At 39.3% G+C, this 18222-nt stretch overlaps 1 protein-coding gene across 2 annotated transcripts; it reads right to left on the bottom strand.

Annotated features, from left to right (window-relative positions):
* Window positions 1-691: 691 nt before the first annotated feature.
* On the bottom strand, window positions 692-17333 carry LOC124138228 (protein phosphatase 1 regulatory subunit 32-like). Of its 2 annotated transcripts, XM_046504775.2 has the most exons (12): window positions 17180-17333; window positions 15386-15639; window positions 14306-14459; window positions 12452-12574; window positions 9814-9874; window positions 8837-8949; window positions 7922-7993; window positions 7016-7117; window positions 6494-6597; window positions 4590-4760; window positions 3811-3975; window positions 692-2450 (listed from the first exon to the last, which is right to left on the bottom strand). In XM_046504775.2, exons 2-12 carry the CDS (start codon window positions 15613-15615, stop codon window positions 2363-2365), a joined length of 1383 nt encoding a protein of 460 aa, XP_046360731.2. In that variant the 5' UTR covers window positions 15616-15639; window positions 17180-17333; the 3' UTR covers window positions 692-2362. The 2 variants fall into 2 exon arrangements, with proteins under 2 accessions (XP_046360731.2, XP_046360732.2); XM_046504776.2 differs by lacking the exon at window positions 12452-12574.
* Window positions 17334-18222: the final 889 nt, after the last annotated feature.

The raw sequence follows: 18222 nt of genomic DNA, 5'->3' as shown, positions 1-18222 counted from the left end.
CCCAAAGTGATGCAGGTCTCAGATGTTTACCACTTCGGTAAAATCCACGAGCATGGGTATGGTGCTGACAAACCTAGAAACATAATCTGGGCGAACAGGGATTCAAACCCACAATCATAGGTTTCTGGCATGCCCATGGGACGCAATTCTGCACAGCGAATCGCGGTGCCTTAGACGTCTGGGCCACCCGTGCACCCCTTAATGAGGAAGAAATCCTGAAGTGATGCAGGTCTTAGAGGTGAAACCCACTTGCAAGGGTATGGTGCTTACAAACCTGGAAACAGTTTAGTGATAGAGACAATAAGCTGTCATGTTGTCCGATTTTCGATCACAAACGTTGATACTACCTAATTTCATACATGCAACTCTGCAAGAGAATCGTAGCGCCTTAGCTGACTGGGCCACCTGTGCCCCCCACTTGCCAAAGAGATTTATACCTTTAATGATGAATGTGGTTATATTTGATATTAAAAAGACACAAGGGTGAGATTCTATTTATCATTTAAAATCATTCTTCCAAGTTTTTCAGTTTGTAAATAATAACCAGTGTCTTGAGTGTAAAAAATACAGTTGGCCCGCCTCATCGGCAGAGGGTATCATTTCATTGTCATGGTAACCACTGATGTCAAAATGGCCTGCAAAGCAATATCTTTTGTGGAAGCCAGTTTGGAATGATAAATCAACAACAATATAAGTGTTCCATGATTTATTGTCATACAACAGACGTAACAAAAACCAAGTTTATTCCAGTAGAGACAAACATCCATGACTTTGTCTAGTTATCTTCACATAGCTGTCTTAAGGGAGTCTAGGCACTGGCAACTTGGCAGCCCCAGCAAATTGACTTAAGTCTCACTGCAAGCTTCTGTGACTCAATTCAGCAGTTGGATTACTAAAAGTAGCCAGTGATGTCAAAATGATTATAGAAAGTACGCAGACATTGTCTCAGTTTCACACTGATATTAATCACAGAATCTAAAACATGTCAGAAACTGGACACCAGGGCCCACTTGCACAAAGCGATCTTAGTGCTACAACTATTGTAAGCCTATGTTAAAGTATGGCAGTTACGATCATCTTAGCGCTAAGATCGCTTTGTGCAAGTGGGCCCATACCTCAGAGCAAAGTCCTCCTTTAATAACAAACTGAACTTCATCAATGCATTGTGTTTGTGTGTGACAGAACAAGACATACCTTTTGTAAATTATGTGATAGTATCAGTGTAGAAGTACATTTGGAGAACATTGAAATGATTAACAATAACGTATTAATATTGAGCTAAACAATAAGGAAGTATTTCAACATTCAAGATGAAATCTTCCTATCAGATCTCAAGAATTCTTACAACTGAGCTAAAATGTTAGAGACAGTTATAAATAAAGATCATAAAAATATATAATAAATCCCCCTGCATAGGTTCCAGCAGTATCACAAATGAGCAAAGAGTTAGATTAAATTGGCACATTACGTTATCTAGAGAAGATAAACAAACTGCGCATGGAGAGTTTTAGAAAGCAACCACATTTCAGATGTGAAAGTTTGTGTGCACTCACAAAATCAAAGATGGATCACATTTGTATTGAAATTAACCAAAAATACCTTGATGTTTGACACAAAGTCTTCACAGAGCATCAAAAACACCACTGAGGCAAACACCCAGATTTTAAATAGATTTTATGTTTGAAACAGTTTCTCTCAAATAGAATGTCAAACTACATAATAATGCATACTACGGTATTGAGCAAACAATAATTGTCAGTGTAATTTAACACAAGATATTTCACACTTTCACACAGTATACAGTACTTACAAATACAGGATATGACCTTGAGATCTATGTACATTATGACGTATGGAAATGATGGTGTTGTAAAGACAGCAGTTTCACTATTAATGATTGACAAATTTCAAATGCTGAGCTTTTCTTCTATTGCATAGTCACAATAGGAAGTTTTACTTATTCCAAAATTGCACAGAGAAATTTATACAGCCAAACCTTCGAAAAGTTGATTGGCACGAAAGTGTAAAAGGTTTCAATGCAGAATATAATATGTATAGTATCAAATTGTAGATATCAGAGTACCTACATGATTTGCATTCCTTAAAACCTTTTGATTTCTTATGTGTATGAAGACAAAATATATTATACATAATCAACATACTTTAACTTTTCTGAAGCAATCTTCTATTGAAGATCTTAGCATAACCAATGTCGTAGATTTCAAAATATACAATTTAACAAAATGACGATCTCCTATAATTCTATAAAAATCAACAGCGTGCAACAACTCGATTACAATAAAGACAATATCACAGTTTTGACTGACATGTTGTTTCAGTGTTATTGACATCCAGAATGAAATCAGTGCGCCACAGCTGACATGGTGAGCCGGTGAGACTTGGTGTCGTGGAGATGATCGTCAAAAAACACATCTCTTGCCTTAATACTCCTGAAAAATGACAGGAACGAATTGGAAAATCATCAACAAAACAGTGGCAATTTCTATTTACTTCTCTTTAACCCGGCAGTCATTCAAAGTTCAAACAGAGCTGAGAAACAGATAACATATTAAAAGAATATATTCACAAACTTCATAAAAGCTAACAATTCTACAACAGTAAAAACAGTGGCATCAAAACATTTGCATATACTTTTTCACTTTCAGCATAATTTTCAGCAGATCTTAACATGGACTATTTTTAGTTTACATGCTAGGCTAAAACTGTGACTCTCTACTGGTAATTTAAGTAAGCGTCAGGTTAGTGGATGAAGTTGGCTACATATTAATACTTTAAATAACTTCTAGGATAATAGTACCTGAGCAAGCTCCAGACCACTGGCTAATGCTGACCTCACACTAGTGGCTAATGCTGTCTTTACACTAGTGGCTAATGCTGACCTCACAAGAGTACCTAAGCAAGCTCCAGGCTAGTGGCTAATGTTGACCTCACACTAGTGGCTAATGCTGACCTCACAAGAGTACCTAAGCAAGCTCCAGGCTTGTGGCTAATGCTGACCTCACACTAGTGGCTAATGCTGACCTCACACTAGTGGCTAATGCTGACATCACAAGAGTACCCGAGCAAGCTCCAGACTAGTGGCTAATGTTGACCTCACACTAGTGACTAATGCTGACCTCACACTAGTGGCTAATGCTGACCTCACAAGAGTACCTAAGCAAGCTCCAGGCTAGTGGCTAATGTTGACCTCACACTAGTGGCTAATGCTGACCTCACAAGAGTACCTAAGCAAGCTCCAGGCTTGTGGCTAATGCTGACCTCACACTAGTGGCTAATGCTGACATCACAAGAGTACCCGAGCAAGCTCCAGGCTAGTGGCTAATGTTGACCTCACAAGAGTACCAAAGCAGGCTCCAGGCTAGTGGCTAATGCTGACCTCACAAGAGTACCTAAGCAAGCTCCAGGCTAGTGGCTAATGTTGACCTCACACTAGTGGCTAATACTGACCTCACACTAGTGGCTAATGCTGACCTCACACTAGTGGCTAATGTTGACCTAATACTAGTGGCTAATGTTGACCTCACAAGAGTACCTAAGCAAGCTCCAGGCTAGTGGCTAATGTTGACCTCACAAAAGTACCTAAGCAAGCTCCAGGCTAGTGGCTAATGTCGACCTCACAGAAGTACCTAAGCAAGCTCCAGGCTAGTGGCTAATGTTGACCTCACAGAAGTACCTAAGCAGGCTCCAAACTAGTGGCTAGTGTTAACTGTGTACTAGTACCTTCATACTAGTTTGTTATGAAGAAATTAGGATGCTAATGCATGTTGCCTGTGATCACAAGGTACTAACCTGGAAACATATGGCTCGAGACGCCGCAGTGTATCCGTGGTGTTGATGTCGGCACCGTTGCCATGGACGGCAGTGCTCTTGGTGAACCCATCTGGTTTCTGGTGCTGCACGCCACCCCGACAGTGACCTTCACGTTCCATACCCATGGGGGTGATGTCATTGAACCTGGGGGGGGGACAAGATATTTGTACCCACGATTTGTAATATCACTTCTCATTTGTTGTCTTCTTTACAAAATACTGAGTCAATCTCATTTATTACCTTAGGCTAAAATTAATAATAGTCTTGGTTCTCAGGCACCGCCCCCGCATCATCATAAAGTCTGCCGCACATTTCGTTTGAATTTTTATTTATAAAAAAAATAAAAAATACTTATACTTAAAAACATTGTGATCCAATACAGCACGCAGTTACTTCCCCTTACATGTGCACTGCTTTACTGCGCATCTGGTGTTATGGTCATGGTGGCAATAGAGTTTGTATGCTTGTTTATGTAGGGAGGCCCTTTCCCAGGTTGATGGTACACAACTGTTTATTTGGTTACATACTAGTTTGAACAAGCTTAAAAAAACAACCACCGCCCGCCCGCCCGCACTATATTTTCAAACGTCATTGCACGTGAACCAATTCTCTCATTTTTCTAAGCCTTAAAAGTTTGCTTGCTATGTATTATGTTCTTTCTGCCTGAAACTGTCTTTCCATCTTTTTATATGGGATGTCTAGCTTACAAGACCGAAAGGCATTAGACTTAAAGAGGTTAAAGTCCCAGACTGCTCTACCTGGTCATGTAGTGTGTGATGAATCTCCGTGGGTCATCCGACGTCTGGATGAACCGGTCACTGTTGTTGCTGTAGCCGGAGGCTTCCTGTTGCCCAGTGGCTGTCCGGCCCAGACGTCCAGCCTCGCTGGGTGCAGGGTTCTGCTGGCCACGGTACACGTTCATCGACACACTGGGGACGGGAACAGATCATTGTGGTATCAATATATGCAGAACATCGTTGTCGACTGTCAAAGAAATACATCGTTCTCCTGTTCTGTCAGTTCAATTTAAATATGAATGGTTTCAATTTTTCAATTTCATTTGTAAAATGACATTTTAGGGATGCTGACAATAAAAATCCAGTCAACATCAATTAAACCAGTAATATTTAATATACAAAGTAGTCAATTGTCAATGCCTGGAAAATTTCAAGTTGAGTTTCATTTTCTAGAGGTTAAGAGCTACATCATAAATAGGAAAAGGTTTCCGTTCTTTTCTGAATCACTCTCTTTGCACTGTCATGTACTGTCAAGCACTGTCACACACTGTCATACACTGTCATCTACTGTCAAGCACTGTCATGTACTGTCACACACTGTCATGTACTGTCACACACAGTCATGAACTGTCAAGCACTGTCACACACTGTCATGTACTGTCACACACTGTCATGTACTGTCATGTACTGTCATGCACTGTCATGTACTGTCACACACTGTCATGTACTGTCATGTACTGTCACACACTGTCATGTACTGTCACACACTGTCATGTACTGTCATGTACTGTCACACACTGTCATGTACTGTCACATACTGTCATGTACTGTCACACACTGTCATGTACTGTCATGTACTGTCACACACTGTCATGAACTGTCAAGCACTGTCACACACTGTCATGTACTGTCACACACTGTCATGCACTGTCATGTACTGTCATGCACTGTCATGTACTGGCATGTACTGTCATGCACTGTCATGTACTGTCACACACTGTCAAGTACTGTCATGTACTGTCATGTACTGTCATGTACTGTCACACACTGTCAAGTACTGTCATGTACTGTCATGTACTGTCATGTACTGTCACACACTGGCAAGTACTGTCATGTACTGTCACACACTGTCAAGTACTGTCATGTACTGTCACACACTGTCAAGTACTGTCCTGTACTGTGATGTACTGTCACACACTGTCATGTACTGTCATGCACTGTCATGTACTGTCATGTACTGTCACACACTGTCATGTACTGTCATGCACTGTCATGTACTGTCACACACTGTCATGTACTGTCACACACTGTCATGTACTGTCATGTACTGTCATGTACTGTCACACACTGTCATGTACTGTCATGCATTGTCATGTACTGTCACACACTGTCATGTACTGTCACACACTGTCATGTACTGTCATGCACTGTCATGTACTGTCACACACTGTCATGTACTGTCATGCACTGTCATGTACTGTCACACACTGTCATGTACTGTCACACACTGTCATGTACTGTCATGCACTGTCATGCACTGTCAAACACTGTCATGTACTGTCATGTAGTCATACACTGTCACACACTCATGTACTGTCATTGCACTGTCACACACTGTCATGTACTGTCATGTACTGTCATGTACTGTCACACACTGTCATGTACTGTCATGCACTGTCATGTACTGTCACACACTGTCATGTACTGTCATGCACTGTCAAACACTGTCATGCACTGTCATGTACTGTCATGTAGTCATACACTGTCACACACTCATGTACTGTCATGCACTGTCACACACTGTCATGTACTGTCATGTACTGTCATGCACTGTCACACACTGTCATGTACTGTCACACACTGCCACATACTGTCACACACTGTCACACACTGTCACACACTGTCCCATACTGTCACACACTGACCTGGAGTGGTTGTCTGGGTGCTGCATGTTGATGTATTCTGTGGGGTCTCGCTTCAGTGTCTGACCTAGCTTCATGCTGGGGATGTCTCCTGCCTTATCATAGGCCTGCAACAGAGAAGTGGGTCTAGGCTACAAGCATCACCCAGCAGCCCTACAGCAATATGTTAATCCCAAAACCTTCTGCCAAAATATCATTGGATTTACAACTTTACCATAAAGTAATCTTATAAAAACAGGCAGAACCTTCACCCAACCAACATAAAATACTCTGTGACCTCCCAAAATATTCGCCATTTCTTTTTATAAAATTGACCTCCAAATAATTCCTAATTTCAAAAACATTTATTCATTCATCATCAAACGAACACCAGAGTATCAATATCTTACGAAGACTTGTTTCCCTCCCCTCAAACTTTTCAATAAAATGTAGTTAGTAATACACCCTGACCACTTCCCTTTGAAATTATTGGTCAGAGTATATAACATCTCCCTCTTGCTCAAGCGAGGTTTTCCCAGCACTCACGTCTCCCATCCGCCTGTGGACATACAGGGGCTTGGCTCTCTCCCGAGTGAAGCCAGAGTCGTGTTCGGATGGCGCCGCTAGGTTTGGCAGAGGCTCCTTCCCCTGAAAATGTACAAAAATACATAAAACATATTATACCTATCTACTTTTTCAAGCAGTCAGCCACATAGCGAATGTGAGAAGGATGTGCAACTGTAAACAAAGTACTATTACACTTCGATCAGCATCATGACTTATTACATTTGTAAGACATACATAACAGACCATTATTGACATTTATAGCTAAAATGGATAGAATTATCATTAAACCGCCCGGATGTTATCAGAAATGAGCGGGCCACTGTAACTTGATAATGCCCTCATATTGTTTGCCGACGGGCCATTATCACGCCCATTGTTAGGTGACGTCATAGGATAGGGATAGTGACGTCACGTTGAATAGTGACGTCATCTGGTTTGTTCTATGACATTTCTATATTTGTAAAAGTAGGTCAGTGACATTCGTGTTGATTGCAGTAAATGTTTCAAAACCGATATTGTTGTTTCTTTTTATTTGATAACAAATTCTATCCATTTTAGCATTAAATTCTAGCTATTTTTCAGGGCATTATCATTTGCAGAAGCCCTCGGTCTTTTCAACTGCCCTCCTTCATCGGGCAGTTAATGGAAGACCTCGTGCTTCTACAAATGATAATGCCCTGAAAATAGCGTTACCCTTATAATATATATGAAGTATCCTTTCAGAAAAGGTTTTTACTCCAAACACATACTTCAAATGTATAAATACAAGTGGGAAATGAAAACGTTTGTATGGAAGAGTTATTCCCCTTGATGCACAAATAACATCACAACAAACATAAAAGACAACTTAGAATAAGGACAACAGTAATACAGAGGGATGCTTACCCGGGGGTATTCTGTCGGGAGGAAGCTGGTCTTCATGATGCTAATGCCTGTCGGACGACCCGTGAAATAACCCTGGACAAAGAAAAGCCACTTGATGAAAATACATGCAATTTACATATGTTAGGCATACTCCTCTTGAGCAATGCCACATTATATCTGCACTGAAATAACTTATTACACCTTGTGAGTGAGTGAGTTTAACATCACTTTGAAAAGTAATTACCGTATTCGACGTAATAAGCGCCCCGCTCTAATAAGCGCCCATGATGATATTTGCTAACATATTTGCTAGTATGATATATAAACAAGAGTGAATGTGTGAGTGAGAAGTATATTATTTTCTGTAAAAAAACAAAACAAAGTAAGATGTACTGATAAGTGGTGCTTTATGTCATGGGCTTTCTGCTACCCTGGGCAGAAGCCCATTTATGTAACAGGTGCGTGTTTCTAAAAACAATAAAAGAAAAAAAATATAAAGATATATTTTTCCAGAATTAAATGCCCATAATTAAGGGTGCATATAACACACAAGTGCATATTATATGAGAATAAATAAGTCTTGTGTACATTGATCAATCGGAAGGGGTGCTAATTGGGATTGTTCACTAGCCAATATCTTAGCAAATGTCGCCATGGGCGCTTGTTAGAGCGGGGCGCTTATTACGTCGAATACGGTATTATGTTTTAAAGTGGTAATCCTTAGCAAACTTTGAGTACCGGTAGTATATTTAAAATCGGAATACACTATGGCACAGCCCATAACTAAAATAAATACTACACAGAGCCATGGACAATGGCACAGTTCGTAACTCTGTGTAGTATTTATAAGTCAATATCAAAATGGCTTCCAGGGAGCATCACAGAGATAGTTCCTGCAGCTACCCTTCTGGGTACTACGAACAGATCTCCACTTACGGGCTGCTCGTTCTTGAAGGCCGACCCCGGCTGGAACGTGACGGGCTCCACACTGTAGCTGTGGGTGAATCCTGTCTCCTCCTGAGGCCCTACCGTCAGCTGGCTCAGATCCACTGCAACACACAAGGATGTTCCCTGTTACACTTCAGGTGAGGTTACCCACACTCAGCAAACTCGAAATACAATATGCTGGAATGTGGAGATGCAAGAGACAAAATAGAAGAAATACACACAAAACCAGGGTTGGTATGAGGTTTATTAGGCAGTATGAACAGTATTTCAGTTATATTGCAGTGTGTCAGGTGTGGGAGGCAATGTGAAGTCTTTGACCTTTACCACTTTGGTAAAATCAGGAGATGGAGAATGGTGCTGACAAAGCTAGAAACATAATCTGTGTGAATCAAGGATTTCAATCCCTGAGCATAGGTTCCTGGCATGTCCAAGGGACACAACTCTGTTCTGTGAATCACGGCACCTTAGATGACCAGGACACCTGAATGGTTTTAGAAATCTGACATCTGATTATGGATAAGATCTGATTTGAATGAGATTGATATGGATTCTCAACAGAAGCCATCAAGAAGGATCAGGGTGTCACTGCATATACAAGGATATCAAAATTGCAATATCTATCACCAAACACATGTCCATACCAGAGGCGGATCCAGGATTTTAATGTGTGTATTTGTGGGGGTGGGGGTGGGGAGGAGGGTGGGGTTACACATGATACCCAAGTAACAAAGTGACTTGACGGAGGGCACAGTTAACTTGTGAGGTGTCTGAAAGAAGGGGGAGTGCTCCCCACCCCTTCTCCCCTTCTGGATCCGCCATGGTATTCATGATATGCTTATATTTGAATTTTGAATACTTTAGGGCAGATTCATTTGGAGTCAAATAAAAAAGAAACAAGCTATCCGTCCAGTTGGTCAAACAATGCAAAACAAAGAGCACGGGAATATCAATGATGCACAACTTACTGTTATTGCCTCGAAGACCTTTGAACCTCTCGTGTGTTTCAGACATCATAGATTTGGGACCCTGGAGAATGAGATAGATTATTTAGATATATTTCTTAGCTTCTCCAGACTTTTAGATCACAAATAAAAAAAATACATTTCTTTTAATATGCACAAAAAACATCTCCTAATAAAAAGTTAAGCAATCCAGATTAAATCACATTTCACATTGTATTAATAAACTATTCCGAAAACATTTTTCAGTTCTGCTGTTTATGTAAATTCTCTCATCATGTGGCACCTCAAGGAACCTTAGATGGCTTAAATCTTACAAGTGTGTGAAATGTTGGTATTTCTTAAGGCAGACTCACACAGGTCGGCTCGTCGAATTGATATGCCAAATTCGACCAATCGTATCATCTGACTGAATTCGACAAAAGGGACAAATTGGCCGCTCGAACCCGCATCGATTGTATCGCGAGTGTGTAGAGCCTGTTCTAGCTAATCGACAAGTTGGATGTGGTGTGGCCAATCAAATTACATTTTGATGTCAGGTGATATTTGTTTCCACACAAGCGGGAAACATGGCTTCGTCTGCTGCGAAGAAACCATGCCTCGACTTTTCTAGAGAGGAAACCGAGCGTTTTGTGGCTCACTATCTGCATTTATATACCATGGAAACAAATTACCGTGAGATATCATGAGATCGACACCGAATCAGCAGATTGAATCGTGTGCGTGGCAGCAAATCGATTAGCCGATATTCGTTACAGCCGCGGAACATGTTGTACAATGCATGGAAATCGGCAGGTCGTCACGACAGGCCGACCTGTATGAGTCGCACTTTAGACCAAGAGAGTTAACTTCAGCAAAGTCTGTGTAATACAACCAAGGACAAACTAGGCACATAATTATTATCCATACAATCAGCTACACCTATCTATTTTGAGACTATGAACCTCAAACTAAGCATCGGATTGATGTTGAGGATTCTTAAAAACTGATTAACCAGAAAAAAGAATTGTGTGAGTGATGTGTTTGAGAAAGATATAAAAGTGCAACTGATTTTTCTTTCTTTCTTTCACTGATAATGAACATATGGTTGTCATATCCGTGATCTAACAAAAAAACAAATAATGGCCTTATCCAGCTGTGGTGATTTTAACTTCACATCCTTCCTAACTCCACTTGCTAACAACATGATAAACAACTGATTAATTTATGCATAAATATTTGACACAGCAATCCATGTGTGTCTGCCGCAGTCTGATTGATTGAAATACGATGTGGAATCAGATTCATTGTCAACTATTCTGGACATGTCTTGATGTAGGCATAACTTATTTGATAATTACCCTTTGTTCTCGGTCACAGATTTGAAGGATTATCTGACAAGGTGACATGAATATTGCATTCATTTAATTCATAATATATTCAGTCAGAAAATAAGTTGACTTTAATCAGATTCTCTCTGCATTCTGCAGACCAGGTGGTAAGGTTGTCATGGCTTGTGATCCACTGATGTACAAAACGTAGCAATGCAAAAGCAATTATCCCTATTATAACCTTTGTATTTTCAAAGCCCTAAATGTCATGTGATTACTTCCAAGATCATGGCAGACAGATTTCATCTCAAACCATGTCCACACACGCGAGGTAGATTCATCTCTGTTTGATTGGCATTCTAGAAGTTGGTGAGTACGAAAACGTACAACTTATGGATAACAACTTCTTGTTTACTGCACATCGTGATGTTTTGATGTTTGTTTGTTTGTTGTTTAATGCAGCACTCAGCAATATTCCAGCTATATGAAGGCGGTCTGTAAAGAATCATGTCCGGACCAAACAATGCAGTGATTGACATCATGAGCATTGATCCACACAATTGGGATATGATGACATGCATCAACCAAGTCAGCGAGCCTGACCACCCAATCCCATTAGTCGCCTCTTACGACAAGCATAGTCGCCTTTTACGGCATGCATGGGTTGCTGAAGACCTATTCTACCCCGGATCTTCACGGGTCCATTTTGATGTAGATTCTCACACCGTTTTCAAGCCGGAGTGACCACAACCAAGTGAAGAGAGGTAATTATAACCTTCTCTTCTTACCTCTCATGACACGGTTGTAGTCACTCCAGCTTGATAACGGTGTAAGAATCTACTTCGAAACGTCATACATGTAATAAACCAGAAGTTGTTATCCATAAAATTTATACGTTTTCTTATATTCATCTCCATTAACACAGATACTGTCCTCAAATTTTTATTCCAATACAATCTTTAAAGTACAATTAAGCTTGATATTAAACATATTGAATACCCAAAGAAAACTATCAATACCCAACGTCAACGATAACTTAAGTAAATACTTAATGGTTCAAACCATTATACGGAATCCAGTATTACAGGGTTCACTCTAGGAATTTTCTGACATGGGCCTTTTATGTGAAAATTTCAAATATTCCAGAGGTACACCCACACTTGCCCATACAGCACAATGTTAAAATGACCCATTGTATTTTCAAATGTGGGCCTTTTTTTCAAATTTAGGGGCTAAAAGCACAAGGCCCCAGCCTAGAATTATCCCTGGAGTGAATCCAATATACTTCACAATTGTACATGATGTGAAGCTAGACGACGCTCCTGTCTACTTACATAGCCATTGTTCTCAAGTTCAACAGGGTCCTTAGGCTTGAGTTTGTGAAGAAGAGGTTTGCCTCGCGGCAAGATGTCTGACGGCGCGCTTGCCGCACGAGTGTCTACAAAAACACCTTTCACCTACAGAGCAGGCGGAGAGACAGACAAGCATTATAGAGGAGCAAAGAGCAGTATTAAGACACAAAGGTACATTCCCATTGTATTAAATAAAAAACCTGTTTTCTACTTTTTCTATTTTCAGATGACTTATTAGTGTCATGCATCGACTAATGAGTGATTGAGTAGGTCATATACCAGTGTCTGTAATGTTACAGCTTTAGCAATTAGGGCTGGTACGGGTAACTCGGGTACTCGGGTCGGGTGGGTACTGAGGACTACCCGGACCTGTGGTTAGTCATGTGATATATTGTTTAATGAAAAAAATGATCGACAACTGTATGTGGTTACATTACAAGTCACAAGTTCGTATTTCTTTCTGACGATGCACACATTCCTTCTGACTTTTATGTTTGAATAAAGATAAAACTTCAGTCAACTTCTGTGTATGTATGACCAGGTCGTTTTATATGTGTAACTTCATACATTTTGTCCAGGGCTACGGTCAAACTATTCCCAATCAGACATTTTGTACCCAACTCTTGAGACCTACAGCGGGTACCCGGGTAGGGTCGGGTAATAGGGGTGTGGGTACCCCGTTACCCGGGTAGTAAATTTGGACTCATCCCAGCCCTAATAGCAATGATTGATCATGGACTAAACCAACCAGTGGTTGATAGGTCCAACAGGACAACAGGTCCAATGATACTTATCAAGAACAGTATTTCAGTCTGATTCATGACTCACTCATGTGGGAGGACAGCCTGAAGTGATTATCGTGTTAGACACAACCCCACTTGTGAAACCCATGGTATGGACACACCGAGAATCACAATCAGGGTTATCCTGAGATTCAAACCCACAATCATAGGATTCTGGCACACCTAAGGGACACAACTCTGCACAGTGAGTTGCGGCACTTTTGACAACTGGGCCAGGCCTGTCTTCTATGAAGATCACCCACGGAAATACTGACCACGGTCATTGTGACCACCCAATCAACATTCTGTTCCCCACTTATGTCAAGCATGAGGTAGTGTAAATATTTTTCTTAAAATCTACATAAAGGTTTGACTAAACTTTAAAGAATTTTTTCAGACAAAAACAGGAATGTACCTTTTGTTTAAACTTTTCTAACTAATCAAACTTTTTAAAAATTGTTCTATAACTGAACTATTTTAACTATCTAAAGGAGATGAAAAATAATATTAGAAACTATTCTACAGTAGTACAACAATAATAATCTAATTTTGAGACTGGTCATTGTTCAGAGCCTTAAAGGTAAAATCATGAAACATAACTTCCAGTATATACACATATATTGCTGAAAAATGTTTGGAATCTTGTTAAATAAATTCACTGTAAGATTCACTGACTCAAGATTAGAACTTAAGAATACTCTCTTCTATTTAGCAGTGAGCAAAATAGGGTCTGTTTGAACAGACAAGCCTACAATATCATGTTTGCAAAAGAGGCCAAATATATATTTACGTCACTTTATTGAATTAAGAAATCATGACAAAATCAGTCAAAACAATTTTGCTCCAGACTTCAAAACCAAGCTGCACTTACATTTTACCTGTTAGAAAGTTAAAATATAAAATTGTAAAGGTAGGCATATCTGTATAGAGCACTGGAAGAAGCTATAAAGGTCATATACTAGTCTAGTGTTATCATTACTGGAACAAATGCTGTAATTTCTAATCTTCTAATTCATCTTAAAGAAACAGAAGCCCAGGTATCGATCTGACTTACCTCCCTTTCAGTGGGATTTGTGATTGGCTTTTGTCTGACAAAGCCGGAGTCTGTTTGATGTGCTGACCTTGGCAGTGGTTCCAGGCCGGAATTCTCCTGGTAGGGCTTGAAGTCTTTAGTTGTCATGCTCACGTAATTGTTTCCACAGATGCGACTTGAAAGGGAAATTTTTAATATTAATCTTCAAAAACAAAATTGGGTACATATATGAGGGAAATAATTTGCATAAAGTTTTATTGATTTTTGTTTAACTTTCCTTGGCTTATTCACACCTTTTGGTTTGACTGATGGCAAAACAGCCCTCGGCACCCTTACGCAAAAAAAGATGCTGTGTGACAGAGCTACTATGGTAGTTTTCTAAAAGACTAAGGGTAATAAATAACATATAGACCTACTACCAATTGGATTAACTGATAACCTCTTGACTTATTCGCTAACTGGAATAACAGTAAATCAGTGATACTTTGGGTTTACAAACAAAATTCAGTTGGGGCCAATAATCTATAATTCTCTTAGGTTCATACTTTAAGTTCTTGTTATTAACAGTAAAATTATATAATCCAGTAAAAATTTAAATCAGTGATGGACCAGTGAGTGAGTTGGGTTTAACGTCTCTTTTAACAGTATTCCAGTTATATCACGGCGTGTCAGCTTCATGTGGGAGGAAAGCCCGAAGTGATGCAGGTCTCAGACGTTTACCACTTTGGTGAAAGCCACAAGCACGGGTAAGCTGCTGACAAACCTAAAAACATAATCAGGGCGAACCGGGATTCGATCCCATGATTATAGATTTCTGGTGTGTCCAGGGGACGCAACTCTGCACAGCGAATTGCGGCGTCTTAGATGACTGGGCCACCCGTGCCCCCACCACCATCCCAAATAAAGCATTAAAATAGAAAAGAACTTAGTAACAAGTACTTTGGTCATTTGTCTGTACAAATGAAATAATAATTAACATGGATTTTATTTTAAAAAATAGTACATCCCTCATCATATATTAGTGACAGTATACCGTGCCACAAAACTAAGCTATACATTTTTTATAACTATAGTCTCTGATATTCAATTAAACACCCTCACCCCATGACTGGATTATCGACTTCATCTAATCTTTGACTGTAGTACACGGCAGGGCGGAAGTTGGATTTGTAGCCAGTCCCAGTGTGGCGGCCTTGCCTTGGCTTGTAGTTGTCCCAGAATCTGCCGTGTGTGGTGGAATTCTGGGTAACGTAGAATTTCATCATGTTGGTGTCGGGGCCATGACTCTTGTTGATGTGGATGTTTCTGCTACCTTTTGGCAGTGGACCCATTTTGAAACTTATCTATTTTTTTCACTGAAAAGGAATCAGTTGTAAAAAATGAATGATTAAAAGTAATTGCACAGAAACTAAAGATTATAAACATTTTTGCAAGTCTTATTGTTGGGTCATTGCATCAACTGGAAAACCAGAAATATATGACTATACATGATCTAACTGACAAACTTTACTGTTACTGTAGTAACTCTGAAATGGCAAAACCATGCAGATACCTCTTGGCCATATGTTTTACAGTATGCACTTTTCTTGGTTAATATCATTAAACCTCGGAATTTCACTACGGTTCATTTCAATGACACTGAAAGCAATAAATGATGTGAGGTTCACAGATTACTCACTTGTTCCCTAGAAACATATCCTAGGAAAGCTATTCACACACAAAATAGTGCATACTTTTCCAAAATGGCAAAAGACAATCTTGCCATTTACCATATTCGACATAATAAGCGCCCTGCTCTAATAAGCGCCCATGGCGATATTTGCTAATATATTGGCTAGTGAACAATCCCAATTAGCACCCCTTCCGATTGATCAATGTACACAAGACCTATTTATTCATGTATAATATGCACTCGTGTTTAATATGCACCCTCAATGATGGGCAATTAAATTCTGGAAAAATATATCTGTCGTATATAAACATTTCAGGCTGTCAGCATAAACAACGAAATTTATCTTTCAACTCTGTTTTTTCCACCAAAATAATATTCTAATAAGAGCCCCCTATTTCTAATTTTGAGAGCGCCCTGGGCGCTTAATACATCGAATACGGTACCCATATTCACATAATGATAGAAATATATAGGCAAATGGTTGTTATGAGTTTTGTAGTGGTTTTGATCTTCTCAGACACAATAAATGCAAATGCCCTTGTACAAGAGTACACTTCAAATTATGTTTCATACAAATGAATGAGAAATCGAAATCATACCAAACTGATTCTGTCCAAAAAAGTTGATCATGCATGCAATTGTCAAGACGGTAAATAGGTGATGCCTTAGCCAAAATCAAGTGACATATTAAACCATTTATGTAGATATTGATATACCGTATTCGACGTAATAAGCGCCCCACTCTAATAAACGCCCACGGCGATATTTGCTAATATATTGGCTAGTGAACAATCCCAATTAGCACCCCTTCCGATTGATTAATGTACACAAGACTTATTCATTCGCGTATAATACGCACTCTTGCGTTATAAGCACACTTAATTATGGGCAATTAAATTCTGGAAAAATATATCTATCGTACATAAATATTTCAGGCTGTCAGCATAAACCACGAAATTTATCTTTCAACTCAACTTTTATTTTCACCAAAATAATATTCTAATTTTGAGAGCGCCCTCGGCGCTTATTACGTCGAATACGGTAATACACGCATATTTAAAGAAGGTTCAAAGAAAACCAATATTATCACTCTGATAGAAACAGGACTTTTTTCAACATGAACAGTATCTATAGAGACTATAGATATTGACACTGAAACATGCTGACGCTGGCGGTAAAATTAATTTATCATATTTCCTACGACTACGCTTTGATCTATTTACCTTTGAAATATTCACGATTGTGTAAATGCCTGGCAAGCGACTTGCATCTGAATCGTATCCGTGTTATCAAAGTTTCAGACAAGAGCACACAGTAAAACAAATCCGATTTGTAGGCCAAGCTTTGTATTGTTGATCTTGACAACCGAACATGTGCACATAAATCGGTGACGTAAACAAAGGGGTATAACTCTTCCATGTAATGATTTCCTGGTCGCTAAAATGTATTCGATGACGTCTCTTTTAATGTGGTTTAACACTGTCGTTAATTTAGTGTTAATTACGTTATTTTGGTGTTGATTGTGAATCTCCGATAGCCAAACAGCATAAAATCGTCTTGACTTCTGAATATCAGGAGCTTACAAGATCAATTTGATCGAGGGATCGAGTCTCTAAATTGTTCTGGTCGATTCATAATAAGAGTTTGGATTTCGTCTTTTTCTTTCAATTCAAATTATTTCAGTAGGTAATATACGTTTAATATAGCAACATGTCAATAAGAAGTGGTGTTACTTGCAGTTCATCATTGCAACACACTTTTCGATTGTTGTTGTTGTTGTGGTTTTCCCTGGATCACATTATTTATTTACAGGTAGCCTCGGAATTTTTCCACTTTTATCAACTCGTGTTGATATATTTGATATCAAAAGACACTCGTGTGAGACTCTCTATATATGCTAAACTATTAATAAATCTAGACATTTAAGTCCTGTTGTGGCTCTTAATTCATGAGGAATTATCTACGCACACACGCACACACACACACACAATTATGTTATTATTCAAAATATTTATGTTGAGTTGTACAGGACACATTTTAAGGGTGGTGTTATTTTTTTCAATGATTATTTTTATAAATTTAATACTGTATAATATCGAAAAATCACACGCACACGCGCGCGCGAATACACGCACACTTGTTGTCTAGGCAATACAAATATAGCAGGACACCTTAAAACAATAGAATAGTTTGATAAATATTTTTAGTAATGAGCAATGTATTGCACGTAAAAATACTCGCAAGAGTTAATAATATCGTGTGGTCA

The sequence above is a fragment of the Haliotis rufescens genome, unplaced genomic scaffold (assembly GCF_023055435.1).
Source record: "Haliotis rufescens isolate VD_foot unplaced genomic scaffold, xgHalRufe1.0.p SCAF_5, whole genome shotgun sequence".
Lineage (NCBI taxonomy): Eukaryota > Metazoa > Mollusca > Gastropoda > Lepetellida > Haliotidae > Haliotis > Haliotis rufescens.
This window is presented reverse-complemented; position numbering and strand designations above follow the sequence as displayed.